At 46.0% G+C, this 14,537-nt stretch overlaps 3 protein-coding genes across 4 annotated transcripts in view; all 3 read left to right on the top strand.

Annotated features, from left to right (window-relative positions):
- Nucleotides 1–2,504, top strand: part of CLIP1 (CAP-Gly domain containing linker protein 1) — a 63,728-nt gene extending 61,224 nt beyond the window's left edge. Inside the window, 3 exon segments of the mRNA XM_085238550.1 lie at nucleotides 296–301; nucleotides 734–858; nucleotides 1,512–2,504. Coding sequence (XP_085094676.1) covers nucleotides 296–301; nucleotides 734–858; nucleotides 1,512–1,734 — 354 coding nt within the window. The 3' untranslated portion in view covers nucleotides 1,735–2,504.
- Nucleotides 2,505–2,624: 120 nt separating this feature from the next.
- VPS33A (VPS33A core subunit of CORVET and HOPS complexes) lies at nucleotides 2,625–10,831 on the top strand. Of its 2 annotated transcripts, none has more exons than XM_019621045.2 (13): nucleotides 2,625–2,783; nucleotides 2,857–2,922; nucleotides 3,007–3,134; nucleotides 3,348–3,537; nucleotides 4,266–4,382; nucleotides 5,045–5,219; nucleotides 5,681–5,874; nucleotides 6,878–7,004; nucleotides 7,170–7,237; nucleotides 7,712–7,849; nucleotides 8,238–8,375; nucleotides 8,517–8,685; nucleotides 10,562–10,831. In XM_019621045.2, exons 1-13 carry the CDS (start codon nucleotides 2,682–2,684, stop codon nucleotides 10,699–10,701), a joined length of 1,752 nt encoding a protein of 583 aa, XP_019476590.2. In that variant the 5' UTR covers nucleotides 2,625–2,681; the 3' UTR covers nucleotides 10,702–10,831. The 2 variants fall into 2 exon arrangements, with proteins under 2 accessions (XP_019476590.2, XP_010718443.2); XM_010720141.4 differs by lacking the exon at nucleotides 10,562–10,831 and adding an exon at nucleotides 9,230–9,668 and having other exon boundaries at nucleotides 2,626–2,783.
- A 263-nt stretch (nucleotides 10,832–11,094) lies between these two features.
- On the top strand, nucleotides 11,095–13,892 carry LOC146543173 (uncharacterized). Its single transcript, XM_085238549.1, has 2 exons — nucleotides 11,095–12,283; nucleotides 13,483–13,892. The coding sequence occupies exon 2, from the start codon at nucleotides 13,550–13,552 to the stop codon at nucleotides 13,682–13,684; it is 135 nt and encodes a 44-aa protein (XP_085094675.1). The 5' UTR covers nucleotides 11,095–12,283; nucleotides 13,483–13,549; the 3' UTR covers nucleotides 13,685–13,892.
- The last annotated feature ends 645 nt before the right edge of the window (nucleotides 13,893–14,537 follow it).

The raw sequence follows: 14,537 nt of genomic DNA, 5'->3' as shown, positions 1-14,537 counted from the left end.
ATTCTAACAGATTTAGGAAAAATATGTATGAAAGGATACAGTAATCGTAGTGGACATGTGAAAGAAAGCAGTGCAACAGGCTGCCTGTGAAACAAAAGCCTAGGATGCATGGTTGGAATAGCAGTGCTGTTAAATCACTGGAGTTGGTCGTGCTGATTAAAAGTCTTTACTAGTGACACAGTCTGTACAGAGGTCAGAAGCAGTGCAATTAACCAATTAAGTAACCACCAATTTCTTTTTTTTTTTCCCTCCCTGAATTCACCTGCTGATGATGACAATGCTTTCTTCTGATCAGCAAGAGGTTTGTTCCACTTCTTGCCTTACTTTTATTTTATTCACAATGACAGTTTGCCAAGCATTACTCGATTACTGCCAGCAGTACTTTCATAGTGCTGTCTGCTGATCTCTGAGTGGCTCGGACCGCTTCAGGAAATGCCATGTGGGTGCAGTGTGCTGCCTCACTGCCACCACTGGGGTAGCTCAGGAGTGACCTGGCAGCCCCTGCTGCACCCACTTGAGCAACAGGTCCAGAGGAACAGAGATGCACTTCTGATCAGAATTACACTGCTGGCTCTCATGCTGAAACAGTAACATTAGAAAAAGAGCTTGATCTGTTGGTGGTGGGTTGAGACCCATTAACGTCTGTCATTTTGAGGGCCATTCCTGTGGTGTTTGCTTTCTGTGGACACACAGTCCTCAACCTTCTGACTGTTCTTGTTCTTTAATGTCACAGATTGACTTCCTGAATTCAGTGATTGTAGATCTGCAAAGGAGAAATGAAGAATTGAACTTGAAAATACAAAGAATGTGTGAAGCAGCCCTCAATGGCAATGAAGAGGAGACAATCAACTACGACAGGTACGGGAAATATCGGCTTGTGTTCTAGGAGGTGCTGGTCAGAGTCAGTTCTGTCAGCTGCACAACACATCAGCCCAGATTCAGCTGCCACAACAAATGTGTAGTTTCCTCCTGAGTATAGGTAGACTGAATCTATTTAGGTCTATTACTGCAGTGTGCTGGGTGGTGCAAAATGATCCCCAGTACTTACCTGCCACAAGCACTGGTGTCTTGTAACATATCTGTTGTCAGTTTTGGTTGAGGTCAGTCCTTTCTAAGTTTCATAGAAGAGTCTTTGCCCTTAAGATGCCATTATCTACACTGAGATGGAGAGATCCAGCCAAAGAAACAGAATGGAAACCCATTTCATAAACTGTGAGTTCTGATCTCTTCTATGAAGAACAGAAACTAGCTTCGCTGTGTTTCTTTTCAGATAATGCCTCTATGTGTGCACACATTTACACAGAGCAGTTTGTGAAGTGAATAGTGTAGTGTAAGGGAATATGGGGTACTGTGATCTTCAGGAGAGTTTTTGTAACAATATTTTATTGACCAGTGTGGTATTTCTTAGTTTCAGTAATTGTGAGATAGCTTACTGGGAGGGAAGCAGAGCTACCTAAAGAATTAGGAGAGATAATTGCTCTGTTTGACACGCGCTGGTGCTGATTTTGTAGTGAGGAAGAAGGCCTGTCCAAGAAGACACCTCGCCTCTTCTGCGACATCTGCGGCTGCTTTGATCTCCACGACACCGAGGACTGCCCGACCCAGGCGCAGATGCTGGAGGAGCCTCCACACTCCACATACCACGGCAGCAGGCGGGAGGAGCGGCCCTACTGCGACACCTGCGAGATGTTTGGGCACTGGACAGCTGACTGCAATGACGACGAGACCTTCTGACACAGCACGCGGCCGGGGCCGGCCTCTCTGCGTGCCCATCGGACACTTTACACAACCAGCATTTCTGTGTGCTGAATGTCAGGACAGGGGATGGTGTTTCTTGACCCCCTCGCTCTCTTTCCCTTTGCCCATCCACTTTAGAGTCAGAAAATTGATAAATATTTTCCTCCTCCGCTAATAAGTACCCCGTTTCCCTTTATTAAACTTAAGTGAGGTATAAATAAATGATTTAATGGATGACTTTATGCTGTTTCTTCCCAGGCTCTGGGTTTGTTTCAGCTCTAACACGTCGTGCCCCCGTGCTGTTGGATCTATTGGTGGGAAAACATGTATAGGAACAAAGCACTATAGTTATATTAAAGCTTATTTAAATACTTTAAAATTATGCTGTTAATTTTCTTATTTGCACTAAACCATTTTAAGGCTGCATTTGTACATTTAGATTTTTAAGCTTTTTTTGACACTGGACTGGATTGAAAACTATGTTGTGTTAATTTCCATTTCCTCGTTTGCTTGCAGTTTGTGCCCTGGCCTCCAGCTCTGCCTCTGGCGCGGAGGGCTGCAGTACCATGCCTTGGGCGTGCAGTACAAACGGGGTAAGGCGCTGCTGTGGGCTTTTTAGAAACCCATCTGCTGCGTACACCTGAAACAGTTTGAGGCATGCCTTTTTTTTTTTTTTTTTCCGGCATTCTTTCACCTTCTATACAGTGAGCGTGTGTGTGTGTGTATATACATATATATATTAAAGTTATATTTTGAGAAAAAAAAAACGTTTGCTCTCTTCTGTGCGGTTCCCCTAGCGTCGTACGGGTTGCCCGCCGCGTCCCACTACGTCTCCCCTGGCGCCCACCAGGGGGCGCTGTGCGGTCGAACAGTTCCTGCGGGGCCCGGCACCGCCTCGGCTGTCACGTGACGCGTCAGCTGACCGCCGCCGCCGGGCGGGAGCGATGGCGGCTCACCTGAGCTCGGGGCGCGTGAACCTGACGGCTCTGCGCGAGGCGGGGCGCAGGGAGCTGCGCGAGTTCCTCGATAAGTGCGCGGGCTCCAAGGTGCGGGGCGCGGCGGTGGGGAGGGGAGCCGAGCCGGCAGGGCGCGGCCCAGCGCCTCTCTGTCCCTCCGCAGGCCATCGTGTGGGACGAGTACTTGACTGGGCCGTTCGGGCTGATCGCGCAATACTCGCTGCTCAAGGTGAGCGTCTTTCTTTTAATCACGAGTGGCTTCCGAAAGGGAGGCGGCGGCGGCGACTGCGGCTGACGCTTCGTCTCCCGGCAGGAGCATGAGGTGGAGAAGATGTTCACCCTGAAGCCGGGCCGCCTGCCCCAGGCTGACGTCAGAAACATCATCTTCTTCGTGAGGCCCAGGCTGGAGCTGATGGACATCATCACGGACAACGTGCGCAGGTACGGCCGCGGGATGCCCTCACCCTGCCCCGCGCCCAGAGCGGCAGCTGAGCGTCCGAAAGGCCGGGTAACAAACATTTCAAATACTCGGGAACAGAAGGTTATGAATGCAGGTTTCGTGAGCTCAGTGCCCTCAGCCCGCACTGTGCCGGCTGGCTGCGCCGCCGAGTGATGTTGTGACTGTTTGCTGTGCCCCTGCCGTGATTCTTCCAGGGAGGACAGAGGCCGTTCTCCCCAGAGGGATTTCCACATCCTCTTCGTGCCGCGCTGCAGCCTGCTGTGCGAGCAGTGGCTGAAGGAGCAGGGCGTGCTGGGGTCCTTCATCCACCGGGAGCAGTATAGCCTGGACTTGATACCCTTCGATGGGGACCTGCTGTCCATGGAGTCTGAGAGCGCCTTCAAGGTTAGAGCTCAGCTCAGCTTTAAGGCAGCCGCTTTGTGCTGGCTCTTGGAGTCAGGTTCAGAGGCCCTCAAACAGCAAAAGGCCCTGCAGAGCAAATGCATCCTAATTCTGAGAGCTGAGCTGAGCCCGAACTCTTCCATTTGCTGTCTTACTAAACAGTGCAGGAACACTCGCTACACCAAACTGCATCCCATCCCTCTAGCTATTAACCACCAGTGCTATTTTCACAAAATTCATTCACAAGGCTTCAAATGATCAGTCATTAACAAAGAACCAGCACAGTTCATGTCAACATGCAGCAGAAACGCTGTGTGCAGTGCTGTGCGTTACAAATTATGTGTGTTTTCTAAGAACACTGTACCCTGGGACAGAAACTTTCAAGAGATATTCTTTGCTGTCTTGGCTTTATTAAGCATAGCCAGAAGAGCCAGCAGCTGCTTCTCAAATACTGTGCTGAGCTACTGTGTTCTCAGATTGGCCTTGGTAGAGGCTCACTGCAGTTCTAGTCTGGCTCTCTTCTTTCTGTCAAACCAGGAGTAGCACATTTCACAGTGATTGGTATCAAGTGATTTACTTAACAGCATAGATAAGGTCTGTATTTGCCAAGGGCCTTTAAATTTTTTCCCTGGCCTGTGTCTCTTCTGATCCGTTTGCATGGACGGTGTGCTGCTGCGGAAGCGGCTGTGTCGGGTGGATGCCTTCCATCAAGAATCCTCCTTGTTGTTTAGGAATGTTACTTGGAGAGTGACCAGACAAGTCTGTACCACGCAGCAAAGGGGCTGATGACTCTGCAGGCTCTCTATGGAACCATCCCCCAGATTTTTGGGAAGGGCGAATGTGCCCGGGTAAGGTGAACGCTGCTGCTTAATACATCTCATCCTTTGGAACGAGAGTTTGGTTAAATGCTACCTATGGAGTTTGTTTTTGAATCCAGACATGTATTCTTGTAATATTGGAATTTTGGGATCACAGCCGCCAGGTTGTCGTTATCTCTGGTCAAGAGGATAATTACTGCTTTTTCGTAAGGCTTCCTGTCAGGAAGGGTTATCTGATTTTAGGTTTTGCTCTTCAGTGTGCTTTTTTTGTGCTTTCAGCAGTTCCTCCTATGGAGTTTAACACTTAGCCACTCCGTTATCAGAAGGGCTGAATAAAGCTGGAAATGTACAGTCTACTGCTCATGCAGTGTCTTCTCTCCCTTTCACTGCCACACTTTTTTTTTTTCTCCTCTCTGATTAACCTATAGTTTAATTGGTACCTTTTGTAATGAGGGAGCAGCTTGAGAGGAAGCCAGTGCTTTGGCCACAGTTGCTGCCCTGCTAAGCTGCAGAGAGTAGCAGCAAAAGGCTCTGATTTTCTTGTCTTGTCCTGCCCCCACCTGACAGCCAGTTTGTACCTCTTGTTCTCTTCCTTTATACAGGATTGTGCCCCTATATTTGCACATACCTATACAGTCTAGAAGTCAAATCCATCTGCTGTGGCTTGACAGACCAGTGTGTTTTCCTTTCAGCACGTGGCTAACATGATGATCAGAATGAAGCGCGAGTTCCCTGGAAGCCAGAACTCAATATTTCCAGTCTTTGATACCCTCTTGTTGCTGGACCGCAATGTTGATCTGCTGACACCGTTAGCCACGCAGCTGACATACGAAGGGCTGATTGATGAAATCTATGGAATTCAGAATAGTGAGTACTGCAGGTCAAGGCGCCTCTGGTCAACCGAAATTGTAGTGCATGCCTTCACCATCCAGCCTGGGTGGCTCCCTCAATGCATACTGAGGGAAAAGGAAGTAGTCTGTGAAAGGTTGGTCAAGGTGTTGCCCTTCTCTTTGGGCAGTAGGCAGAATAACTCCAAAGGCATTTGCAGGTTTTATGCTGGTCTGATGACTAGCTGGAAGGTTGACTCCAAGCCTCTTTGGAAGCAGGGTACCTAGTGCTGGCTTTTGATAAATGTATATGTCTCTGGGTCCCCACGTGAGTACCAAGAGGCTCTCTTTTAATTAACACGTACATATTAAGTAGTTTTGGCATTTAGAATAGCTTTGCTGACAAGAACTCTTCTCAGCTCAGGATACAGGTTTCACACCATGCTTTGTTAACTTACACTGGTGAAGTCCTTATCAGAGTTATTTCTCTGCATTTGATAGCGTATGTGAAACTCCCTCCTGAGAAGTTTGCCCCGAAGAAGCAAGGCGAGGGTGGCAAAGATCTCCCCACAGAGCCCAAGAAACTCCAGCTGAACTCAGCTGAGGAGCTGTATGCTGAAATCCGAGACAAGAACTTCAATGCTGTGGGGTCAGTGCTGAGCAAGAAGGCCAAGATCATCTCAGCAGCCTTTGAGGTGAGGCCTGTATCCAACGATGCATCCCTCGGGCGTTCCTGACATCAGATACAGACACGGTCTGTGCTAAGCAGGGCTGTGACTGGCAGCTTGAGCTGCTGCCAGGACTAATCCCCAGCCAGAGAACACTGGTATTTTGACTTTGCTTCTTCATTTCTGCCACATTTAAGAAGAGGTAGTGGTACCTTAACTGAAGTAGTATGTGCTTAGCCTCACGTCCTAGAAGATGTCTGTTACTGCAATATTAAGTGCTGATGGTGCTAAAGATGGATTATTTGTACTAGTGCCTTTTAATTTACTTATTTATTTTAACAAGAGGAAAAAAAATTGTTAGAGGTAATAGGTGATAATGAAACAGCACTGTATTGGCAGGAGAAGACTTCTTAAATTGCAGGCTTCTCATTATCACTCTCATGCCTGCACTTGCCCACTTACATGTCGATTTATTTATATTCTAAGTTGCAGCAAGAGGCATGTAGCCCACATGAAATACAGACCTCAGGGCTGCTCTGAGAGCTGGAGTCTGCATTGTGTTTCATCTGACCACTGCCCCAAACCTAGGACACTGTTACAGCCAGGCACAATGAAAGGCCAGCTTCTCCTTGTGGGAAAATGTCCCCCATCTCTGACTGCATTTGCCTAGAGCTCCCTGTCTGCTGGCGGCTAGTAAAGAAACCTGTCTGCACAAAATAAGGTAGTTTTTACTGGAAGGGAACCTGAGGAACAGATAGTGACAGCTGGTCTGAGAAAGGTGATTGGCAGCATTGGTATGATAGAAAAAAACAGCCCCTGTTCCTGTTGTATTATGACTTGCCTCTTCTATCAAAGCACTGTTACAGGTAATGCTGTGATTTTAGTGTAAATTGCAACTTTTCTGACAAAATACTGTACATGTCTAACAGTATCTGCTCTTGCACTGTGTTCCATAATAGACTGGTCCAGTTAGTGGGTGGCTAATTGATCTGAACAACACCTAACCCTCGTGATGGATTTGTTTCTTTAGGAAAGACACCATGCAAAAACTGTCGGAGAGATTAAGCAGTTTGTCTCTCAGCTGCCACACATGCAGGCAGCAAGGAGTTCTCTGGCAAACCACACCTCCATTGCAGAACTCATCAAAGACATCACCAGTGAGTATTCATTTGTTGAACATTCTAACTGGAGTGTAGTAAGATGTAAGACACACTTATTTGACAAAAATTGTGTTTTTTCCAGTCAGTGCACCTCTGCTAATGTTAAATGTAGAAAATTAGCTGTCAGTTGCTATTGCATTGGTTTTTATTCTTTTCCTACAGCATCTGAAGATTTTTTTGATAATTTAACAGTAGAACAGGAGTTCATGTCTGGAATAGACACGGATAAGGTAAGTAGATGATGACAGCTAGTAACTCTTTAAAAAAAACTATATATTTTTCTTTGTTCCTTTTTTGTTGCTGTTTTTGAGAGAGAAAACATTTGATCTGGATAATGTCTGGCTCCATCCATGTGTGTATCCTTGTGTGTTTGCAGCAGGCTATTCCAAGTGATGCATATCACTGGTCCTACTTAGAGACACTCCTGCACTGTGTGCTCTGCCAGGCTCTGCTTCCCTCCCTCTGCCCGCAGTGCAGGTGCTCAGTTGGAGCTCTTTGGGCACTGTGTGCTGGGAGGAAGATGCTCAGTAGAATCAGTGCTGATCACTGATATACAGGTGGTTCTGAGCTGCCCGGAGAGCAGCTGCATTTCCTCTCTTGCCTTTCTGCAGACACTAGTCAAAACTAGATCTTCCTTTCCAGGTCTGCTAGGTGCTTTTAACAGGGCTTTGACTAACAGCTTATATTTTGTTTTGTTTTAATAGGTTAACAACTATATTGAAGACTGCATTGCTCAAAAACATTCATTAATCAAGATCCTACGTCTCGTTTGCTTGCAATCTGTATGCAATAATGGACTGAAGCAGAAAGTTCTGGACCATTACAAAAGAGAGATTCTCCAGGTTGGGCTGTAACTTTTGCATTGATACATTTCTAAGAAAATCTACCTCAAAGCCTCCACTCTACAGCTTGTGTATTACAGACAGATGCATCTTGTAGAAAGGCAGTATTATGACTTCAGGTGTGTACAGGCAGAAGCTGAGGCTTGTTGGGCTGGCAGCTATGATGCAGGAGGTGCTTAAATCTGTTACACAGTATGTATGTACAGAGAGAGTTATATGAGTAAGTGTTTTGCAGCCATGATTTAAATGCCCTAAATGGGATATGCACTAGGGAGACCTTGAACATTTTTTAGATTTAAAAAAAAAAAGAAAGTAAAAGGCAAAAATCTTAAACACTGTGCTCATAGATTATTGGGATGGCATTAAAAACAACTTCTTCATGTTACAGACTTACGGCTATGAACATATATTGACCTTAAACAACTTAGAAAAGGCTGGGCTCCTGAAGCTGCAGACAGGTGGTAGGAATAACTACCCAACAATCCGAAAAACCCTGCGCTTATGGATGGATGATGTTAATGAGCAGGTAAACAGATGCTTCCGCAGTGACCAGCTATATCTAATGCCACAGGATTGTATGCAAAAGGAAAACTTGCACGTTTATGGTGCGGCTGTCCAGGCATGAAGTAGCAGTCACGTGCTGCTCACTCTCTGCTCTCCCTTGCAGAACCCCAACGACATCTCCTACGTGTACAGTGGCTATGCACCGCTGAGCGTGCGCCTGGCACAGCTGCTGGCAAGGCCGGGGTGGCGGAGCATAGAGGAGGTACTAAAAATGCTGCCAGGACCCCACTTTGAGGAGCGGCAGCAGTTACCGACCGGCCTTCAGAAAAAGCGTAAGTTCTGGTTTGTTTTCACACTTCTTAAAGGCACATGCATCTGTCAGTCTGGAATGAGGCAAATGGAAAGCAAGGCTGGGAGAGACCAGGAATCTGTCTCCTCTTCCTGCCTCACTCTACTTTATCTATTCGTTTTCGATAGCTTTTTGGCCTTTTTAAAGCTTCCACTCACTCACATGCTCAGCTTGCTATTAACCAACAGCACCATGCCTATTGAAAGTACTATATGGTTGTACATTGTTTAACTTTTCATCAGTGTATTAAACCCTTCTATTGCACTGTGATTTAAGTAAGTACAAAGAAGGTCAGCATCACTGTTAATACTAAGCCTGGCCAGACAGAAGCACATTTTATAAAGAGACTGCAGAGCTGGCAGCGGAGTCTGCATCTGCTGTCTGCTACTGTGCCCAATAGGCTTCTCTTCTAAATCAGCTCCTAAATTTACTTTACTTTGAGGACAGTCTGAGTTGGAGTGACAGTTGATGGATAGGAGATATTAAAATAAAAGAAAGGCAACCTCTGTCTTTCTCTGTGTATGCAGGTCAGCACGGTGAGAACCGAGTCACGCTGGTGTTCTTCCTGGGAGGTGTGACATATGCAGAAATAGCTGCACTGAGATTTCTATCTCAAATGGAAGATGGAGGCACAGAGTACGTCATTGCCACCACAAAACTGATCAATGGAACAACCTGGATCAAATCCTTGATGGAAAAATTAGAGCCTGCCCCTTTCTAGAATCTATGGCAAGAGAGAATGAAACTGAGCAGCCCTGTGTGATGCAGGTGCATCACCTGCTGCTGGGGCTCTTGACTAGGAAGGAATCATGCTCCTGGAAGAATGGCGTGCTCCTGACACCAGTCCATGATGCAGCTTCCCACCTCCCTCTCTGCACTTGTATTCCCACTGTTTGTTTGTGGAACTTGTAGTAGCCCAGCAGTGCTGAAAGACATTAACCATGAAATAAACAGTGGAGAAAGAGATGTATCTGCCTGCAGTATGAATCAACGGTCAAGTGCTGGGGCAGGGGAATTTGCTCTGCTCAACCCACTTCCAATTTTCTTTCAGTTCTGTTCTTCCTCACAGGCTCAGAAAGCAGTGCCTCATCTTTTCCTGATTTCATATCACTAGCCTCTGTGGCTTGCAGGTCACAGCAGCTGCGTTTTCTCACATCCTTGAACACTGATTGTACAAGGGAAAGATAACTGCAGTAAAGAGGAAGCATTGACTTTTTTTGCTGCATACCTTTAGGTACAGTTTGAGGACAAAAAAAGCAATGACGCATAATTCACAGAGTAGCAAAATGAAACAGAAAGCATTAGGTAACAGGCTCCTTTTGGACCCAGCTGCTCAAGAAGGTTCTCTACTATTTAGCTGCTGCATATCCTCTGTGCCCCTCAAGTAGTTGGCGATGCTGAGGGACCTGTAATGTGCTGTCTTTTAGGGTTAGCTACTTCTAGGCCACATTCAAGTCCACTGCCTTGCACACTGCTTGGCCAAGACATTCACTGGACTTCATCTTGCACAGGCAGCAACAGCTAAATCTTGAACTACGCACATGCACGTCAGCAGCACTGACTGGACACAACCAGGTTGCTTGGGAAATGCTGGTCTTTTACTTCAGCCATTCTGGGAGGGGCTCAGTGGGAGGTGGACTGTTTGTGCCAGGTATACCCCTCCTGGCTGTAAAGCAACTCCTGAGTATCAATTACATCATTGTGCCACGCGCTTATGTTTGACGATACACATACACAGGCACTTCTCACATGGGACACAGACCAAAAATAGCTGTAAACCAGTAAGCAGCAGGTTTAAAACAGACACCTTTTTTGTTTTCCTGTGTTCAGTTTATAAATTGTGGTACTTGCTGTTGCAGAGCCCGAAATTATACAACGGAATTTTCCACGGTCTCGGGGGCTGGGGCTGCTGAGCCAACGTACACAAGCGGCAGCTTCTGGCTCCAGGAGTGTGCTTTGCTATGGTTGGTGGCTGGGAAGGCAGAGCAGGCCCTGCTGACTGCCCTTCCCTTTGGTTGCTGATGCTGTACTCACACTCTCCACAGCAAACACTGAGGACTCTGTTTCACACTGAATTTCATTATTACACAGTTATAAAAAAACCCACATTAAATCACTCTCTTAGCAAACATTTCTGCTCTGTTATCCTGCATGATGTGTAATGTGTTGCAAAAAAAAAAAAAACATTTTTTCCTCATTTCAGTCAAAAATTAATCACACGGCTATGACTAGCACTGCTCAGGCTGCTTTGTGATCCAACACAAGTGAATAAAAGAACACAAAGCACAAATTCAACAGCTTGTTTACCTTTTCACTTGGACTCGTAAATGCATTAGCAACACTAAAAGCAAAATCTACTTACATTTAAAAAAAAAAAAACTTTATGCCAAATACTTGGTAAACTTTAACTTACCAACCACACTAGGCATATTATTTGCAGGCTGTTGCCTGCCCCACCAACAGGCAAGAGCCACGTGGCTACACAAACTAGACAGAGTCTCTTCCTGCAACTATTCAACAACAAGAAGCCATCCTGACGTTGATCGATTCTCTGGAGGAGCAATTACTACTTAACAGGCTTCCTGAGCAGCTTGATTATGTCCTGCTTCTATCCAAGGCCTTGCTGACCATGCGGGTAATAATTTGATAACAAGAGAGCTTAATTAAATTAAGGGGCCATTTTCTACATCATAATATCTTTGTAGGTAAGAGATTTGATTTGCAGTACATACCCTTCCTTCTCTCTGCTGTCTGCATTTGTCTGGTTTACAAGCAAAAAAAGAAAACATTACCCAACCTCCACTCGAAAAGACTTTCACATTTCATACAGCATTATCAAAAAGCAGCTTTGCTAAAAATAAATCTACATTTTACCCCCCTCTCCCCCCCCTTACCACAAATAAGTTGTAGATCTTGCTCTCAAAGGCAGGGAGGGCTTTTTGTGTGTGCAAGGGTGAAGATAAGGCTGTGAGACAGTGATCACATATAGGTCATACGGTTTTCAGCATTCACTTTCTTTAGATAACACAGTGCAGTTCAGTGTGCACAGTTCTAACCTGCGTTGCTGACCTTGGGCAACCCCCAGCTACATGCAAGCATCCTGCTCCTGCAGCGCCCCACAAGCACTGGGCCATCAGAGAACAGGAGCCTTCCAGATATCCGAGCTGCAGCATAAAAGGCATTAGATGACATAATACTTCATTACAGGAAAAAAAAAAAGAAAAAAAAAGGCATATAAACAAATGGAGGGTCTGACTGGTAACACTGGGAAAGCCGTGGTGCTTCAACTCACAAAAAGCTGTCGACAAAGGCTCTCTGGGGAAGGGGGGCTACTCGGAGAGCTCCGTGCTGCTGTGCCGCAAAGGCGCTCTGTCATATAATAATTGGTCCTGACCACACCTAGTGCATTAGTCCTCGTGTGGGCTGCAAATACAACCTCATTACTCCTGGCTCTTCGATGAGCAGATCAGAAGGGGATCAAACTACAGCACAAACCAGAAGCCAGAAATTCAAGCGACAGCGGCACAACAAAACCAGAGAGAAATAGGAACTTGTCGAAGCAGATCCCATCATCTATCTGGGTAAGCAGTTCATGTCTTTGTCAGTATTTCTTTAGACAATTAAAAGTCACGTAAAGCCTATAAATAGGAAACTTTGAACAACTAGGAAACCACAGCTGGTTTTAAAATGTAAGCATTCCTGTAATATGCATACACCTGAGATTAAAAGGAAACACCTGATAATCTTCAGTAAAACCAAAAGAGTGACTTAATTTTAATCAAAATGTGGATTTTTCATCGCAAGTACTTCTTAAAAATATATACCAGATTGGCAGGACAGGAATTCAATTTGCTTTTGCTGGCTATAGACTGTTAAGACAACGAGAATCGTCGTTACTTTAGCTTTATCTGAAATCTGGTTCTATATTCCATTTATTTGCTTGACCAAGAGTGTGGATACCTTAGATCAGGCACGGCTCTGACCAAAATAACATGTGACTCAGCGAGACAGGAGAATTTTTTAGACAGGTTTTCACAGCATTAAATCTAAGGAGTCAACAACTTTCATGAAATGTTCAGATTTTATATTAAAGTAACGAACAAGCAACTTCTAAATCAGCACGTAATATAACTTTAAAGTACAGATAGAAGACGAATTCTGTAACGTCTTACCCTATGTCTCCCATTTGAAGGTTATTTTTAAGCTGAGATGGATAGAAATATTTGCCTGTGTGAAGTTGCATTTAAGCCCCAGTTTTCTTCTCTCTTAAACAAAAGGCTCTGTTTGTGCCAGTGTCTCCATTAAGACGCAATTATATCATTAAATATTAATGGTGGCTTCCTTGAAGGCATTGACCACTTTGATCAGAACACAGTGTTGGTAATAAGTCATCAGTGAATGCTTGGCATGTGAAGCTTACTGGATGCACAGCCACTGACACGGGGGAAGGATACTGGGATCTAGCTGAACAGGGGCCACTGCTCTGTGCCTGCACAACAGAGTACACCATACGTGCATCTATATTTTAATTTGCTTAGAAACCAGTCCTGATTTAGAGACTTTGATCAGATTCTTAACTCCTTGCCAACACTACACAGCTTGGTAACCCTGCAAAAACCCAAACAAGCTTGCACAAGTCCAGTGTGACACTTCAGTAATGAACAACTTTCTTAGAAGGATGGGCGGCCTTTAACTCTCCTGAACACTACCACTTCTCCTTAAAGCTCCACCATCCTGCTGGGAAAGACTCATTCTATCCTTCTGGTTTTCCTCTGTACAGAGTGGGGAGGAGCACGGCTGCAGCCATCCCCAGACACCCTACCTGCACCACAGTGCTGCGGGGAACGATGCCGGATTCCTTTGTCATCCACTTCCTCAAGGTGCTGCGGGAGCTGCTGGCATTTGTGCTGTTCAGCTACACCGTGCTGGTGGGAGCGCTGCTGCTGGCTGGCTGGACGACATATTTCTTGGTGCTTAAATGACAACTTGTTTGGTGCTCCTGCAGTCCTGGGCTGGCCAGAAGTACCTGGCTCCACCACACAGCTTGTCCCACACATCTGCTCAGCGCACAGGATGGCAGCCCCTTCCTCCTGCACCAACTCTGCAAGCATTTTGTTCCATTACCACCTCATCATAATCTTATTTTCTTATGTAAAAAAGAAAGATTAAAAGAAATACTGTCTACATGAAAGCACCATTCTGTGTGGCTCTTTCCAGTTCTGTTGCCTCCCAGGCATTGCCTTCCCAGCAGCTTTGCCCAGGGATTCCCTCCCCACCCCAGGGACCCAGAGGAAAGGAAGGGAGGGATGCAGCAATCCTGCGCAAGGCTTCCTACGGTTCTATGAGGTACACTCAGGGAGAGCAGCAAAACTACTTATCTACAGTGCTGTCATTTGGCATTCTCAAGCTCAGTGATTTTCAGTAAATACTGAAAATATAGGGGAAGCATTAGGACATGGCAGAGCTACAGCCCTGCCTTGCTAAAACTGGACTATATGTCAGCTGAGTCTCACAGAGAACAGATAGGAATTTCTGGTATACGCAGTGCACGCAGAATTATTTGATCTTATTAGACCTTCCACGTGTGACTGCATAGGAAACCTTAAATGGAAACACCGAGGATTACCACAGCTATAGATCTACCCAGAAACAAAGCAGTACCACATACTCTGGAAAAGTAAAGATGAAATGGACCAGAGCGGGAGGGAGCCGAGCGTGTGCGAGCCGCGAGCCTGAGGGCTGAGCGCGGCGGGAACGTTCCCGCGCGGTGCCGAGGACCGTTGGTCGCCACGCAGCAACCGTTACCGAACGATCGCGCCTCGCCCCCTCCCACGT

This window comes from Meleagris gallopavo, chromosome 17, assembly GCF_905368555.1.
Source record: "Meleagris gallopavo chromosome 17, MGAL_WU_HG_1.1, whole genome shotgun sequence".
Lineage (NCBI taxonomy): Eukaryota > Metazoa > Chordata > Aves > Galliformes > Phasianidae > Meleagris > Meleagris gallopavo.
This window is presented reverse-complemented; position numbering and strand designations above follow the sequence as displayed.

Bases quoted from the DNA above. Each gene is read 5' to 3' on its own strand.
- VPS33A (XM_010720141.4), top strand. From the start codon at position 2,682: ATGGCGGCTCACCTGAGCTCGGGGCGCGTGAACCTGACGGCTCTGCGC. The intron at 2,784-2,856 runs GTGCGGGGCGCG...GTCCCTCCGCAG, and splicing joins ATAAGTGCGCGGGCTCCAAG to GCCATCGTGTGGGACGAGTA. The intron at 7,005-7,169 runs GTGAGTATTCAT...CTTTTCCTACAG, and splicing joins ACTCATCAAAGACATCACCA to CATCTGAAGATTTTTTTGAT.
- LOC146543173 (XM_085238549.1), top strand. From the start codon at position 13,550: ATGCCGGATTCCTTTGTCATCCACTTCCTCAAGGTGCTGCGGGAGCTG.